The sequence below is a fragment of the Mustela nigripes genome, chromosome 11, assembly GCF_022355385.1.
Source record: "Mustela nigripes isolate SB6536 chromosome 11, MUSNIG.SB6536, whole genome shotgun sequence".
NCBI classification, from domain to species: Eukaryota; Metazoa; Chordata; class Mammalia; order Carnivora; family Mustelidae; genus Mustela; species Mustela nigripes.
Window position 1 is genome coordinate 9,232,170 of NC_081567.1, and position 17,718 is coordinate 9,249,887.

General features: G+C 42.6%; 1 protein-coding gene across 1 annotated transcript in view; it reads left to right on the top strand.

Moving 5' to 3' along the window:
* Positions 1 to 9,658: 9,658 nt before the first annotated feature.
* POM121C (POM121 transmembrane nucleoporin C) overlaps positions 9,659 to 17,718 on the top strand; it is a 28,847-nt gene continuing 20,787 nt past the window's right edge. Inside the window, exons 1-5 of the mRNA XM_059414670.1 lie at positions 9,659 to 10,278; positions 11,638 to 11,853; positions 12,159 to 12,317; positions 14,160 to 14,240; positions 15,702 to 15,873. Coding sequence (XP_059270653.1) covers positions 9,707 to 10,278; positions 11,638 to 11,853; positions 12,159 to 12,317; positions 14,160 to 14,240; positions 15,702 to 15,873 — 1,200 coding nt within the window. The 5' untranslated portion in view covers positions 9,659 to 9,706. The remainder of the gene's footprint in view (positions 10,279 to 11,637; positions 11,854 to 12,158; positions 12,318 to 14,159; positions 14,241 to 15,701; positions 15,874 to 17,718) is intronic.

Below are 17,718 nucleotides of genomic sequence, written 5' to 3' on the forward strand. Positions count from 1 at the left end.
GGTGATTCTTCTGCCTGCTCAAATATGCTCTTGAAACCATCTAATGAATGTTTTATTTCAGTTAGTGTACTTTTTAGCTCCAGAATTTCTCTTTGGTTCCTTTTTGTAATTTATCTCTTTATCAGTATCCTCATTTTGCTCCTACCTCATTTCCCTTTAGTTTTTGAGCATATTTAACACTGTTCTTTTAAAAATTTTTGATAAGTCTAAGGTCTGGGCATCCTTAGGGATGATCTCTGCCCATTTATTTTTGTTACTTTGAGTCAACCATACTGCCCTGTTTCTTTGCATGGTTTGTGATTGTCATTGACATATCCCTGGACATTTGTCTATTGTTATAACTCTGGAAATCTGATATCCTCTGCCCTGCTGTTTGTTGTTGATGTTGTTTGTGTTTTTTAATTAAGTTATTGAAGGTTGTAATAGTCTACTTGTTTTGTGACTTTTCCAAACTATTTTTGTAGACTAAATGATTGTCATGTGTGGTCACTGAAGTCTCCGTCATGTTGGCTTGTGTTCAGCTAATGGTTTGGTAGAGAAGTCCTTGAATACCAGGAGCTAAATATAGAATTAAAAAAACACACTTCTCCTATCCTTTTAGATTGCCTCCATGTTGTAGCATTTGAAAACAAAGAAACAAACAAACCACTTATCCAGGCCTCTACTGATCCTAGGGATCAGACCAAGGTGAAAACTTAGGGTCCTGTCAGATATATTCTGAGGACACACCTCTAAATTCTCTCTTATACATGGGTAATTACAAATGCCCTGATTTGCCAAAGAAACTCACCAGCTTTCCCTCCCATTCTTTAGGCAGTCTGTATTAGTCTGTTAGAGGGTTGACATAACAAAATACCACAGACTTAAACATAGACAGCTTAAACATAGAAATTAATTTTTCACAGTTCTTAGATGCTGAAAGTTCAAGATCAATGTGTTGGTAAGGGCCAGCTTCTCCTGAGTCCTTTCTTTTTGGTTGCAGATGTCCATCTTCTTGCTGTGTTCTCACATGGCCTTTCTTTGTACACAAACCTCCCTGGGGTCTCTGCTTCTTCTTCTTCTTCTCTCTCTCTTTTTTTTTTTTTTAAGATTTATTTATTTACTTTAGAGAGGGGGAGAGGGAAGGGCAGAACAAGAGAATCCTCAAGCAGACTCCCCATTGAGTTGGTAGCCTGACACAGGACTCAGTCCCCAGACCCTGAGATCATGCCCTGAGCCAAAACCAAGAGAAGGACCCTTAACCAACTGAGCAACCTCTACTTCTTATAAGGACATTAGTCATATTCGATTAGGGCTTCACACATGACCTCATTGAAGTTTAACTACCTTTTTAAAGAACCTATCTCTGGGGTGCCGGGTGGCTCAGTTAGTTAAGCCTCTGCCTTCAGCTCAGGTCATGATCCCAGAGTCCTGGGATTGAGCCCCACATCAGGCTCCCTGCTCAGCAGGGAGGCTTCTCCCTCTCCCATTCCTCCTGTTTGTGCTCACTCTCTCTCTTGTCAGGCAAATAAATAAACTCTTTAAAATTAAAAAAAAAACCAACCCATCTCCAAATACAGTTACATTGAGCATTGGGTTTCAGCATAGATATTTTAGAGGAAAAAATTTCAGTCTATAACAGTGGTTCATTGTGTGTCTGACTGTAAACTTTTCCCCAATGCATCTGTGGTGGTTTATTTTACTTGCAGTGTTTTCCAGCAATGCCCATTGCTTTTCTAGCCTGAGTGAGTTCCACGTTTGCAAAATAGAGATGAGGTCCCGCATCATTCCCTCAGGTGGCCCCCATACAGAGCAGATACACATAGTAATTTGCAAAAAAGATCTAGTGTGTTCTGTGTAGAACCAGCGACCAGGTTCCCACGCTGGGAATGTAGGTTTCTGTCTTCAAGACTGCTGCCAAGATGGGGAGTATGTGAGAGAAGAACAAGTAAAAAACAAACAAACAAAAACCCACAAAGCTTTCCACCACTTTAAAATTGCTGTTTTCAGGGCACCTGGGTGGCTCAGTTGGTTAAGTGGCTACCTTCGGCTCAGGTCATGATCCCAGGATCCTGGGATCGAGCCCCACATTAGGCTCCCTGCTCAGCAGAGAGCCTGCTTCTCCCTCTCCCTCTTCCTGCTGCTCTGCCTACTTTTGGTCTCTTTCCCTCTCTCTAATAAATAAATAAAACTTTAAAAAAAGTAAAATAAAATAAAATTGCTATTTTCTTGATTCAGCATTTGCTTGGTTGATGTAAACCTCTGATGGTTTTCCAGAGTTCTAATGAAGTTGGTTCTGATAATTACTACTTTTTTGTTTGTTTTTTGTTTTGTTTTGTATCTATTGGGAGGATGGGAACTTGAAGCTGCCTACTCTTATGTTTTGCTTAGGTCACTCAGTTACGTCTTAAAGAGATTTAAATAATGAGGAGGAAAGGTCATAAATACCTACCTATACAGCTACCATTTCCAGTGCTCTGTATTCCTTCCGTTATGTAGATCCAGGTTTCTATCTGAGATCATATTCCTTCTGCCTGAAGGGCATCTTTTAACATTTCTTTTACTTTTAGTTTGGTAGTGATGAATTCTTTTAGCTTTTATATGTCTGAAGACTTCCTTATCTCCCCTTTTTAAAACAGTTTCACTAGGTATATCATTCTAGATTTGCAGTTTTTTCTCTCAGTACTCTAAAGGTGTTACCTGCTGTCTTCTCCTTTGCATTGTTTCCAAGAAGATATTTTGTATTATCCTTCTCTTTTTTCCCTCTATAAGTAACCTTTTTTCTCTAGCTGTCTTTAGGGTCTTATCTGTATCACTCGTTTTGAACAGTTTGGTTATTTGGGGGTACCTCACATACCCAGTCCTAAACTGTTCTCTTTGTACCTTCTTTGTCTTCTCCCTCCTATTCGTAACCTCTCCAGCCCTATTTTCTCCTCTAACTAGGGACCGATTTCTTCTCCCTATCCTCTGCAGTAGCTTGTCAACCATGCTGTTCCATTCAGCTCCATTCTAGAATGTGCAGTTGTGTAGTGGTGGTGGGGGCAGCTTCCTGTCCCAGCAATTAGACCGTTTGTATTGCCAGTGTCGATCTCCTCATGACATGGCCACTCTTCGTTAAGATGTTAATACGGTTTCTGTCTCTTCTTCCACACTGAGTTGTATTACCAAGCCCTAGTTATAGTTCTGTTTCTTGTACTTAAGATTGAGCTTCAGATATAACAATGTGTATTTTTTATCATGTTTGGGAAGTTTGAGGCCACTGTATCGTCTTATTTTTTTCCAATCTCTATCTTTTTGAACATAGAGAATAAAATGATTTTTATTGTCCTCTGTTAATTTTAACATGTGTTCTGCATCGGTTTTGATTGATTACTCTCCTCCCAATGAGCTATTTCCCTGCTTGTCTATGGCCTGGTGACCTTTGTTTGGATGCCAGACACTGAATTTTACCTTACTGAGTGCTGGTCATTTTTTTAGTCTTGTACGTTCTCTTGAACTTTGTTTGGGATGTAGGTAAGATTGTTGGAAACAGTTTGATCCTTTCAGGTTTTGCTTTTATGATCTGTAAGGTAGGTCCAGAGCACTACTCAGTATGACACTGATTATTTCCCACAACTGAGGCAGCACCTTCCTGAGTATTAGTTTTTACAGTCTGATTGGTGAGAATAAACATGATTCTTGACCGTTTATTAGTGCCAGATCCTGTTTCTTTCAATACTTTTGGATGGTTTTTTCTTGGCATTTACAGTTTCCCTATAAACATACACCCATGAGTACTGTGCTAACTAGTCAAGAGAAACCTCTGTTGGTCTCTGAGAATTCTTCAGTTTTCTCTCTGGTATTCTGTATTTTAAACTTTAGCTGTTTTGATCTCCCCAAACTCTTAGCCCTATATTTCAAGCTAGAAATTACACTGGGCTCTTCCTCTGTTCCTTTCCTTTCTGTAACACTGCCTAGAAACTCGACAGAAAGCTGTGATGATCATAGGGCTCAGGCTGTTTGTCAATTCAGTGAACATTGTCCTTTGTTGTCTAACCTGTAGTCTTGGAAACCACTGTTTGATATATTGTTTGGTTTTTGTTGTTCTAGGTCAGAGGGTAAATCTGTTGTTCCATTATCTTCTGGAGTAAAAGCCTCTCTTTGACACATTATATATTCATTGTAATTCATTTCAAAACTTTTTCTAAGGTCACTTGAGATTTGCTATCTGACTTTTGGATTAATTAAATTGTGTTGTTTAATTATCAAGTGTTTGGAGATTCTCCTTTTATTTCTGTTACTGATTTTCTGGTTTAATTCCATTATGCTCAGAGAATACACTTTGCTTTATATCAATTCTTTTACATTTATTAAGACTTCTCTTACAATCCAGGGTATAGTCACTATCAAACACCTTTACACATAAGTTTTCTATTTCTATCTCACCATACCCTTTCTCATGGCAGACCTGTACTTCACATGTCCCACTTCCTGCCTTCCATATCACAAATATAATAACCTTACAGTAGTATAATTACTTACCCTCCCCACAACCCAGCTTCTGGTGGTTATAATTACGTCTTTTCCTTCTATATTTTTTACATCTACTTATACAATGTGTCTTTATTTTTACTTCAAACAATCAATTTTTATATCATGAAAAAAGTCTTTTACCCACTTGTTTACCATGATGGTCTTCATTCCTTCATGAAGTTCCACATCTCTATCTGGTCTTAGCTCCCTTTGGTCTAAAGGGCAGCCCTGGGGCGCCTGGGTGACTCAGTGGGTTAAAGCTTCTGCCTTTGGCTCAGGTCATGATCTCAGGGTCCTGGGATCGAGCCCCGCATCAGGCTCTCTGCTCGGCGGGAAGTCTGCTTCCCCTCTCTCTCTACCAACTTCTCTGCCTACTTGTGATCTCTCTCTCTCTCTGTCAAATAAATAAAATCTTAAAAAAAAAAATAAAGGGCATGACTTTAACATTCCTTGTAGTACAGTTCTGTCAGTGATGAGTTCTCTTAGATTTTATTTATCAGATGTCTTTATTTTACTCTCATTTTTGAAGGATTTTCTGCTAAACACAGAATTCTGGGATGACAAGGTTCCCCCTCCCCACCCCAGCACTTAAAAATGTTTTCATCATCCTCTAGCCTACCTTGTTTCTGATTAGAAGCTGCAGTTATTGTTTTAGGTGCTTTGCAGTTTGTTCAGCTTCATGCATCTTTAAACTGTAATTTTTCATCACATTCATGCAATTCAGACATTTTAAAAATACATCTTTCTGCCCCATCTCACTTCTCCTTGTGAGTGTCCAGTTGCATGCATGGAAGACTGTTTGATATTGCTGCAAATCCTGGAGGGTCTGTTCATTATGAGATCATTTCTGCTGATCTGTCTTTCAGGGCACTGGCTCTGTTTTTCTCTCTCCAATCTGCTAGTAAGCTTACCTAGTAAAAATTTTCAATTTTTTTAGTTTTAGTATTTGTTAGTTTCTTCCTTATAATTGCCATTTCTGGGCAGATTCCTTATCTCTGGGCAGATTCCTTATCTCTTTACTTCTTAAGACTATGCTTTCCTTTACTTCAACTATGGATCCCATTGTTTGTTTTCTTGTAGGCCTAATGGGCTTTTTTTTTTTTTTTAAGATTTTATTTATTCATTTGAGAGAGAGACAGTGAGAGAGAGAGCATGAGCGAGGAGAAGGTCAGAGGAAGAAGCAGACTCCCCATGGAGCTGGGAGCCCGATGCGGGACTCGATCCCAGAACTCCGGGATCATGACCTGAGCCAAAGGCAGTCGTCGAACCAACTGAGCCACCCAGGCGTCCCCTAAAGGGCTTTTTATTGAATATTGTACATTGTGAACAATAGTCTGGAGTCTCTTGTTTCTCCTTGAGGCATATGGGTTCTTGTTCTAGCAGGCAGTATAATTACTGGCTAAGGACCTTACACTTGTTTATACTTGGTTTTTTGTCTTGTCTTTACATCAGCGAAGAGCCTAGAGTGTTTCCCAAGCCCCACTAACTTGGTGATACTCAGCCTCCAAACTTGTTTCCTGTGGATCTTGTCATGGTTTGATATTAGAATTTATTAAGGCAGACCTAGAATAGGCCTTACTCTAGACTGTGGTCCTTACCTCACGTTTTAACCTTTTTGCTGTTCCAAGTGGAGCCCAAGGATGTTAAAGATGCACTTTTTGGGGCACCTGGGTGACTCAGTGGGTTAAAGCCTCTGCCTTCAGCTCAGGTCATGATCGCAGGGTCCTGGGATCAAGCCCCGCATCAGGCTCTCTGCTCAGCAGAGAGCCTGCTTCCCCCCTCCCTCTCTGCCTACTTGTGATCTCTTGTCTATCAAATAAATAAATAAAATCTTTAAAAAAAAAAAAAAGATGCACTTTTTGAGATCTCTCCATTTTGGTAGGGCCATAACTCTTACCCCAGGAATGTTCTAACTCTAATATCTCTGTTCTAATCTTAACCCATTTAGTACTTTGCTTTCTAGTAAGCCTCAGGGAGCCTCTCTGTGCATATACTGCCTGGCTGCATTATTCAGAGTTCTCCGGAGAAACAGAACCAATAGGATGGATACACACACACACAATCAGGAATTGATTCATGGAATACGGAGGCTGAGAAGTCCCAAGATCTGTAGTCGACAAGCTGGGGACCCAGGAGAGCCAATGGTATAGTTTCAGTCCAAGGCCAAAGGACTAAGAAGCAAAAGAGCCAATAGTATGAGTTAGTTCCAAGTTCAAGTCTGAAAGGAGAGAGAAGATAGATGTCCCAGCTAGAAGCCAGGCAGAGAGAATTCTTACCCAGGACTTTTGTTCTATTCAGGCCTTCAGCAGATTGGTTGAGGCGTACCCACTGTGGAAGGCAATCTTCTTTACTTATTAGTTTACCAATTCAAATGTTAATCTCATCCAGAAATACTCTCATAGACATACCCCAAAATAATCTTTAACCAAGTATCCGGGCACGCTGAGGCTCAGTCAAGTTGAGACATAAAATGAATCATCATGCCAGCCTTCAGCCACAGAATTTTAGGGGATTCACACACAGACCTCTGCACCTCCCTGTGGCATGACACCTTCCTTTCCACTGCTCTGCCCAGTGGTTTCCAGTGGTTTCATCTATCAAGTCTAGTTTTGTCTCCTCAGCCCTGTGGGATCTCCCTGCTCTGCTCATACTCTAGCTGTCTGCACTACACTTGGGAAATTGTCTCTGCTTAGAGGAACTCGGTGATTTTCGGCACTTGCTTTATGAGTTTCCTCTCAGGGATCAGTCTTGCACTTCCTGTTGTCTGAAAGTAGTTGCTTCATAAATTTTGTCCATTTTCTTAGTTGTTCATGGCGGGAGAACTAGCCTGGAATCACTTAATTATGGCTGGGAAGGTGGTTAATTTTCAGTTGCTTTTATAGTATTTCATTATATAAATTATGCCACTGTTCCTCCATTCTTGGTTGGTAGACATTAGACATTTAGGTGTGTTCAAATTGTCAATAATACAAATGATGCTGCAATGATGGTCTTTGTACCCAAAAATGGAATTGCAAGGTTATAAGGTACCTATTTCTTCAGTCTTATTAGATATTGTCATGTTGCTTTCCAAATTGTAGTTTTACATATCTACAAACAGCACAGCATTCCATTTGTTCCACATCCTTCCAAAATTTAATCTTGTTGAACTATTAAATTTTTCTACTTCTGCAAAGGGAATGCAAAATGGTTTCTTGTTACTTCAGTAAAGATTTCCTAGATTACTGAAGTATTTACAGATATACATGTACATATGTATTATTATTGGCCATTTGGGTTTCCTATTCAGTAAATTACATTTTTATATTACTTGTCCTTTTTTTACAGTTGAGTCTTTTTGTAGTGATTCTTAGGAGTTCCTTATAAATTCTAGTTCCTTGGTTTTTAAATGAGTTATATGAGGTTTTTTTGGTTTGTATTAGTTGTTTCTTAGCAGTCTTAGCTTGTCTTTTAGCATCTATGTTCTTTTCCCATACAGAAGTGTTAAATTTTAATGCAGTCATATTTATATTTTACTAAATGATTGGCAGGTTTGTGTGTCCATTTCTTCAACCTCTAAACAGTGGGGTGTCCTGAGGCTCAAGTCTCACCTCTCCATCTGTATTAATTCCCAAGTAATCTTAGTCTCATGGCATGTGTACACTGATGGCTTTTATGTCTGGCTCTTCCTCTGAATATCAGTAATATATGATAATTTGCTGAGCTAGATACTTTCTTCTTCCTTATCCAGATTCCTTGAATGGGAATTTTGCACTCACTGCCTCTACTTCCTGGTTTTCCATTCACAATTTAACTCACTGGAGTGTGGCTCTTGTCCAGCTCTTCAACTGCTACTGCAGAGATCTATTCCTAAGTAACACAGCCCATCCCATTTTCTTTTCAAATGAAGTCTTTCATGAAATCAAACAGAGAGAAGCAAAATTACACTTGCAATGGGTTGGGGAGAACTACCTGCCTTTCTCATCTCTTTAGGTTCCTCTAGAGGCCTCTGTACTGAGCCGTGCCTATCTTTCTAACCTCTCTATTCCCTCAAACCTCCTAATCTCCAGCCAGACTCCTTTCCATCTCTGTGCTTCTGCACAGTGCCTTGATTTTAGCCCAGTTCTTGTTGGCTCAAGAAACCTCCAAGCCTGTCTTCTCCTTTATCATTCCCTCTCTTTTCTGTTCCTCTGTTATCATGCTGGCCACAGTGACTAGCTTTCTGCTTACACATCTTTCTTCTCCACTAGAGATCAGAGACCCTGTCTTTTCATGTCTGTTGGCAGTGGAGTGAATGAATGGCCTAGGAAGCTGAGCTAGATCAAAATCTGAATTGGGAGACCTCCAAGACTTTTTTTTTTAGATGGTTTTATTAAGATAAAATTCACAGACCATAGAATTCACAGGGTTGTGCAACCCCACCATAATCTAATTCTAAGACATTTTTTGTCCCCCCACAAAGAAAACCCTACCCTTTAGCAGTCATTCTCCATTTTCCCACCCCCAACATGCTCCCTAGCCCTTGTCAACCACCCATCTACTTTCCCAGACCATATTTAACATCGTTAAATTGATCACAAATCCTCAAAATCTACCCGATTCTGAACCATGATGTGAAATTTGGTAGGTAACTGTCCCACTTAACCAATTTGTACGGAAGGAAATCAAACTTAGCTTGCAGCTTCAGGCTTGATCCGCAGTCTCTGACACTACTAGCCTGCTTGATCCGGAGTTTATTAGAATTAGATCCACATTTAACAAGGGTGGCTGGTCTGGGCTGGCCTGGCTTTTCTCTGTTGCTGTGCGTGTAAACCCCCTTTGGCCGAAACAGGGCAGCTGAAAAACTCACCACCTCTGGTAGCAGTCGTGAAAAAGGTGCCGGGTAACCACCCCTTCCGGGGAGTTCTGCCCTCTAGAAAACAACAGGGATCGAGCATTACGTGAGCGGTCTCTTTCGAGAGCTTTTATTTTTAACGCGACTCTTCTACCGGGTCACCTCGGGGTGGGTGCCGCTCGGTGGGCGCGCAGAAGCCCCCGGAAGACTACCTCGCAGCTTCTGGAGGCCGCAGTTGCAGAGCGGGGTCCGGTCTAGCGCGTTGCCAGGCAGCTGCGGCGTTGCCCGGGGCGGCCGCGCGTACGAGTCGCCTGCGCAGTGACGCAACCGGCGCGCGGTGACGCGGCGCGCGGCGCGGTGCACGCTGGGATATTTAAGTCTTCTCCGCGGCGCGGAGCCGCGATGTCTCCGGCGGCAGCGGCGGCTGGCGGAGGCGAGCGGCGGCGGCCGATAGCAAGCGTCAGGGACGGCCGGGGCCGGGGCGGGGGCTGCGGGGGCCGGGGCGGGGCGGCGCTCCTCGGCCTGTCGCTGTTCGGCCTCGTGCTGTACCTGGTGCCGGCGGCGGCGGCGCTGGCCTGGCTGGCCGTGGGGGCCACCGCGGCCTGGTGGGGACTGAGCCGCGAGCCCCGCGGTTCGCGCGCCCTCTCCTCGCTCGTTCGGAACGCGCGGCGCCAGCGGACCCTGCACGCCTCGCCTCCAGCCAAGTCAGCGGTGAACGGAAACCTCCTAGAGCCGCGGACCCTGCTCGAAGGACCCGACCCCGCCGAACTGCTCCTCATGGGCAGTTACCTGGGCAAGCCCGGCCCCCCGCAGCCTGCCCCCGCCCCGGAGGCCAGGGACCTGCTGGAGAGGCCTGGCCGCCGCCGCACTCCCGCCCGCGCCGCGCCGCCCGCGCACTCGGCCCATCGTGTGCATCACGTTCACCCCTCTCCCCCCACTCCTCTTCTTCGATCCTCTAGGAGGCCTTCCCACCGGTAAGATCCGCTCAACTTCCCCACACCCTCCGTTCTCTCGACCGGCTTTGAATGGAGAGCTTGACTTTTAAATCCGATTTTCTCTTTCATCAAGTCAAAAGTGGATTCTGTGTCGCTTTGTCCTCTTGAAACACCTTGCTGTGTGTCAACCGTCCGCTGCCTTGGAATAAGATGTGATGCCAGAGCTCTTCCCTTTTTTACAGTTTTTAAAACTGAATTTTAATATAGCCTTTCGAAAAACACTTGATAAGCTACTAAAATGTCCCTACTTCTGGTGAAAATACCTCGATCTTTCTAGAGTAGTTATAATAGTGTGTTTTGCTGTATTTTTTCTTTGAACCAATAAGAGCAATTAGGTCAGTTAGCCGAGCTCAAAGAGGTGTTCCCAGAAGACCCCTCTTTAAATAAAACTTGATTGATAAAGATCCAATTAAAAGGGCATTTACATTTTGTCCCAATAGCTGACCATTACAAGAGAATATAAAACTTTGGTGAAAATATTAGATTATCGATTAGTACATTTAGTTGAAAGATGAACTTAGGTGTCAAAATGTTTGACTTTCGGTGTTTATTACTTGTGACTCAGCATAAAAGATTGAAAAGATCTACGAATCCTTGAAGAGTCCCTCCTTGCATGTCCTAACACACACTTATCTTTCACTGCACCTTTTTTTTTTTTCCCTCGTGTGGGCAAGGTTTTCAACTTTCTTCTCAATTGTTGAAGTCCATTGTTCGGACAGCTGCTGAGCAGCTGCCACTTTCCATCCTTAGATGGAATGGGGGAGCGTTGCCATAAAAATGCTGTGTTTTTTTGTGGCTCAAAAAGCAGTTTAAAGGGGCGCCTGGATGGCTCAGTGGATTAAGGGTTAAGCTTCTGCCTTTGGCTCAGGTCATGATCTCAGGGTCTGGGGATTGAGCCCCACATCAGCCTCTCTGCTCAGCAGGGAGCCTGCTTCCCCCGCCTGCCCCTCTGCCTACTTGTGATCACTCTTTCTCTCAGATAAATAAATAAAATCTTAAAAAAAAAAAAAGTTTAAGGGGCACCTGGGTGGCTCAGTCAGTTGAGCATGCAGCGCTTGGTTTAGGCTCAGGTTGTGATCTCAGGTTTGTGAGAGGAAGTCCTGCATCAGGCTCTGTGCACTCAGGGCGGTCTGCTTGAGATTATCTCCCCCTCTTTTTCTGCCCCTCCCCTGGGTGTGCTCAGTTTCTCTAAATAAATAAATAAAACCTTTTTAAATTTTTTTAAGTGGTTTAAGCTCTCTGGAAGATAACTGAACCCACGTGATTCTCCAGCAATTTACATTTCTGCCATTCCTTCAAGCTTTTTTGGTTCTATAATATGTCTCCTGTTCTCCATAGGGATTGTGGGACTTTATCAAATCGCTTTATGATAACACCTCGAAGACGCTATCCAATCCAACAGGCCCAGTATTCCCTTCTGGGCGTACTTCCTACAGTGTGCTGGAATGGTTATCACAAGAAGGCTGTGCTGTCTGCTCGTAATTCCAAAATGGTGTGCAGCCCAGTGACAGTGAGGATTGCTCCTCCGGATAATAAACGAACTCGTTCACCATTGTGAGTGTTACTACTGGCAGACTAAACCCCTGTTTATTTTCACCTGTTTTTCCACAGCTGTTCTCTGACAAAACAACTATAAAGCAAAAAAGGGAAGAAGTGCTTACTTGAATGAGAAATCCCTGACTCTAGTCCTTGAACATCGTTTTGTTTTATTTTGGTCTTAGATTGTAGCTGTAATTCTAAGGGCAGTTTCTGTCAGTGTATACTTATTAGTTAGCTTCTGATTTCCAGTGACTGAAGTCTGTGCTATATGGCATAGTTATTAACATAGTTTAATACCAGAATCTTGTTTTTCATTATAGACCAGAGCAGACAATCAACTCAACACTGTCCTCACCATCAGGTAATGCCCCAGACCCATGTGCGAAGGAGACCGTACTAAGTGCCCTCAAGGAGAGGAAGAAAAGGACCGTGGAGGAGGAAGACCAAATATTTTCTGATAGCCAGGAAAATAAAAGAAGGTAACAGGCCCCGCAGAGTACTAAACAGGCCTCTGACACAGACTCCTGTAATTTGTTGAAATACTGATCCTGCCCAAAAAGAAGCAGAGGCCACACCTCCACAGTTTGTGAGCCTCAGTAGGTGCCCTTCTTTGGATTCTATAGAAGAGCTTCGTAACAAGGGCTTGGATGCTGTTAACGTCCTAATGTACAGGTTAAATGTTATAACTTACCTTTCCCATGAGTATTAGAGATTAGGTGACAGCTATTAGCCATGTCAGCCTTATACTTTTGATACAAATGTGCTAAATTTTATTTTTTTTTTTTAGAGAGAATGCTAAAAATCTTCCCTTCACCAACTTATGTTACTCAGTTATTTGGGTAACCATCATTCAGATGTCATAGTGGTGCCAAAGGAACTGCTTGGGGAGGAAAAGTCACAACTGGAATATGGTAGATTTATCAGTAATGAGAGTAAAACCAATTCCATTATTTGGTTCCTGATACTTTAATGAAAATGGCATAAGCAGTCTGTGTCCTGGGTGGTGGGGAGAGCGGAGGGGAAGTCACTAGGTGTGACAACTGCTTTCCAAGACTCAGTTAAGGGTTTCACTCATCTTTCAGTTTGGCAGACTGAGCACCTAGTGTGTGCCTGGGCCTATTCAGTACTGTGGATAGAGCAGTGAGTAAGACAGAGGCCCTATGGGACTTGGATAATAAAATAAGGAATTCTAGATTGTATGTGTATAGAAGTAAAAAAAAAAAAGAAGAAACACAACAGGACAATAAACAGACTAATGAGAGGGGGTTTCTTCGTTTTTGTTGCTCCAGGAAGCACTCTGAGGAGACCATGGACCCCACACTCATTAAATACAACCATTACCTAAGCCAGACCATTCACATCCTACCAAGTTGGCCCTCTTTGGTACTACCAATGCAGAGTTAGTTGGGGAGACATTAATAAATAGAAGTGTTTTTATGTGACTCAGGAAGATCTAAGGATGCGTACAGATGGTTTTTAAGTGAGCACTGTGAACCGATGTCCGCAAGCTAAGCAGGGGTGGCCAGGAGCGGGGGATGTGGAGGTCGGAGAGGGAATCTTAGTCATTCTAACGGTCCAGATGAGTCTCTCATACTCTCCAAGGTTAAAATATTTCTTGACTCCAGTGACCCTGTAACTGAGGATTCTGTATCATTTCTCTCACACTTGGAGTAGGCAGTGATCCTGGGTGCCATGCATAGGCCCTTATGTGTGATATGTGAAGTTTTTCCCTAACAGACTTGCCATATTAACGTCCAGAGCACTATGGGATGTGTGGGTTAGTTTCTAAAAATGTTTCTGTTTTTTGTTTTTTATATGTGGCTGGTAGGGTATTAAGTTTGTGATTGTTACACTTTGGAGAGAAGTTAGCAAATAATACACCTGAATAAGTTCAAAAGGTCTTGAAGCATTTTTGTACTCATTATTATTAGGACGGTCTTAGAATGAATCTACCTGGGCGCCTGGGTGGCTCAGTGGGTTAAGCCGCTGCCTTCGGCTCAGGTCATGATCTCAGGGTTCTGGGATCGAGTCCCACGTCGGGCTCTCTGCTCAGCAGGGGCCTGCTTCCCTCTCTCTCTCTCTGCCTGCCTCTCCATCTACTTGTGATTTCTCTCTGTCAAATAAATAAATAAAATCTTTAAAAAAAAAAAAAAAAAAAGAATGAATCTACCTTTTAGGATCTTTAGGGTTTGAAGCAACCTTTTTCTTGTCTAGCCATTTCTGCAGGCCACAGAAATACTTTAAGGTTCCAGGAGTATGAGAGCATGCTCTAAGAAAAAAAAAAAAGTTCATTTAATTGAGGGTTTTTTAATTTGTCACAGGCGCCACGATAGCAGTGGGAGTGGACATTCAGCATTTGAGCCCCTGGTGGCCAATGGAGTCCCTGCTTCTTTTGTGCCTAAGTAAGTGAGAATCCATCTGAATGAGGTAGATGGGGGAAGGGCATCGTGAGAGCAGTTGTCCTATAGATTTTCCTCCGTGTGTTTGTATTGCTTTATTAGTCCAGGTTCAGATCTTTGACATCAGAGAAGAACATTTTGAGTAATGTCCCACAATAACCATCTTCTAATTTCTTTTAATATTTTTTCATTAATATGGATAAAAATATGGTAAGGGTAAGAGAATTTGTATATGTATCTAATAACCGTGTATAAAAACAGGTTTGTGCGATAGTTAAAGTGCAGCAGTATGAAATGTAAGATAAATGTTAAGTTGGTACATTTGAGTTTAAATACATTTAGGGTTTGGATGAAAGGGAAAGTGTCTTGGAAGTCTGTGTGAAAAGACTTAAGGTAACTTACATGCTTATTGAGTCAGGAGTGTGCCGAAAGAGCTGGTGTGCTCCCAGCCTGTGCTGGTAGCAGAACAAAGACCAGAATGGGGCAGGCGGGGGGTCCTTCTGTCCTCGCTTGTGCCCTCGTTGTCTGTGCACTGTTGTGCTTGGTTCGATGGCTGGCACTGTAAGGGACAACAACCTGACGCTCATTCCGAGTGAAGCAACTGTAAGATGTTACAGGGTGGTCACCGTGTACGAGTGGGCTTGGAGGGTATACGGTATTAACCAAGAGCGAGAAGTCTCCAGGGGAATGAGGAAATGATGGGGGAGGGATAATGGTTACCAAAAACCATTGCAAGAGCTTCATGCAGCCTTAACCAGTTGCATGAAGAAAAGGCTAACATTTGTTCGGTTGGGCTCCAAGTAGATCCATAGGTGGAAGTTAGAGGAAATACATTTTCATCCAGTGTAAGAATCTGTGGTTGACGGTCCTCACTGTAGGAGAAAGTGAGTTGTCTACATTGTAACAAAGGTTGGAGGACTTCTACAAGAAAGATTGTTTAGGTTGGAAGCTTAGAAAAATTGGTTGGTTCCTCTTAACTCTGATTTTTCTAGTAGGTTTATTGAGGTACAATTGACTTTATAAAAAACTGCCTTTTTAAAGTGTACAGTCTAGATAAGTTCTGTCATGTATACATCTGTTAAATCATTGCCATAGCAAAAGTAATAAACCTAACAGTCACCTCAGAGTTGCCCCATGCCCCTTAGTAACACCTTCCTGCAGTCCTGCCCCTAGCCCCAGGCATCCACTGATGTGCTTTTTGTCATTGTAGATTAGTGTGAGGGTTTTTTTTTCCTAGAATATTGTGTAAGTGGAGTCATGCATTTGATTTCTTAAATACATTTAAATATTTAGCTTTCTCTTCCTGACTTTGTCTGAGATATTGAGCTGAAGTGGTAGCAATAGCATTAAGAGCTTTATCCTTTTTAATTAAGTTTATTTAAGAAATATCTTGCAACCATGGATGAAGGCTTTAAAGAATGCTGCCTTCAATGACACATTCACTGTCTTTTTCTCTTTTGTCAGACCTGGCTCTCTGAAGAGAGGTCTTAATTCCCAGAGCTCCGATGACCACTCGAATAAGAGATCTCGCACCTCTTCCGTGAGCTCCTTGACAAGCACATACACAGGTGGCATCCCTAGCTCCAGCCGCAATGCCATTACCAGTTCTTACAGTTCGACTCGAGGTTTCTCTCAGGTACGTTCTTCTTGTGACGTGGGAGAAGGATGTTCCGAGCATTAACTGATGAGCCTGTGTTTACTAACCACGTTCCACCTCTCAGATACTGGGATGAGCTCTGAGCTAACAGAAGATGCAAACCCTGGAGTGATAACTTAGACTCAGGGAATGGGATAGAAAACCCAGAAAGTAACCCGGAGCAGGTGGGGACAGCGGATACAAAACAGCCAGGATTGCAGATAAATGGTCAAGGAATGAGTAATTCAATAAATGGTATTAATTTGATCGAAAAGATAGATTCAGTCCGATTGCACTGGATCATAAAAAAAATTCATCCTGTCATCATTGAGAATTGAAAGTTTTTAAAATATTGTAAATTTCTAAAAATTCTTTTGTAGAAAAAATGGCAGTTCTTTCTTAGAAAGAGGATATAGTATGGCCTAGGAACAAACAGAGCAAGCTTTGCTGCCAGACAGACTTGGATTCAGATTTTGGCTTTGACACTTAGTAGCTTATAGGTCCTCAGGCTGGTACATCACTTCAACTTTCCTTTTCTCATTTCCCAAGGATTATTATAAAGATTGAAGGTAATGCTTGAAAAGATAGTCCTTATAATGCATGTTAGTAAGTGGTACCCTATATATAGTAGCAAAGAAAAAAAAAAAGTTCACGGAGGAAGAGATTTGAGGGGAGAAAACTTGAGATAAGGTAATCCAAAAGGCTTTTACAATAACATGAACGAAAGTTGAAGGCCTGAGCCCGACCAGTGGGAACAACCACCACAGCAGGCAGACTGAGAATAATTCTGAAGGGCCCTAGGATTTTCAGAATGGTGAGTGAGTACTGGCTTCAACTTCAAGTCACTGGTGGCATTAGCCCCTAACAAGAGTCAGCCTGACCTTTGAAGCTTTGAGGCCAGACACTGACTTCTCTGTAATTATGAAGGTCCTAGATGGCGTCGTTTTCCAGAATAGGCGCTTTCTTTCGAAATTTTGTTTGGCCTTGTCCCCTTCGTGAGTGGTTTTAGCTAGATCTTCTGGATGACCTCCAGCTTCTACATCTCCCTTGTTGTAGGGACGGCTTCTTCCCAAAACCTCTCACTGCGTCAGCCTCTGCTAGCTCCACACTCATCTCCTCCTCAGCTCTCCGCTTTCGTGGAATTGAGGAGTGAGGCCTTGCTCTGTTTTAGGCTTTGGCTTAAGGCGATGGTGTGGCTGGTTTGATCTTCTCCCCAGACCACTCAGACTTTCTCCATGTCAATAATAAGGCCTTCTCACTTTCTTACCACTCATCGTGTTCGTTAGGGTAATACTTTTCATTTCCTTCGAGAACTTTTCCTTTGCATTCACAGCCGGGCTGTTGGGTGCAAGAAGCCTGGCATTCAGCGTGTCTCGGCTTTTGATCTGCCTTCCTTACTAAGCTTGTTCATTTGTAGCTTTTGATTTAAAGTGTGAGACATGCGACTCTTTCCTTCAGCTGAACAATTAAGAGGCCACTGTAGGGCTGTTAACTGGTGTAATTGCAATACTGTAGTAGCTTGGCGCATAGGGAGGCTGGGAGAGAGAGATGGGACCACTGCCAGTTAATGGGGCAGTCAGAGCACGCATACTTGTTTAAGTCAGCTGCCTTATAAGGGTGTGGTTTGTGGCTTCACTATTAGAAAAGTAGCATCAAAGATCACGTCACCGTCATGAAGGGAGTAATGAAAAGTTGGAAATACCACAACACATAACCGAAATGTGAGATAGAGATGTGAAGTGAGCGAATGCTGTTAGGAAAATGGCACCAGTAGACTTGGCTTGAAGTAGATTTGCTACAGACCCTCAGTTTGTTAAAAACAAAATTTACAAAGTGCAGTAAAAC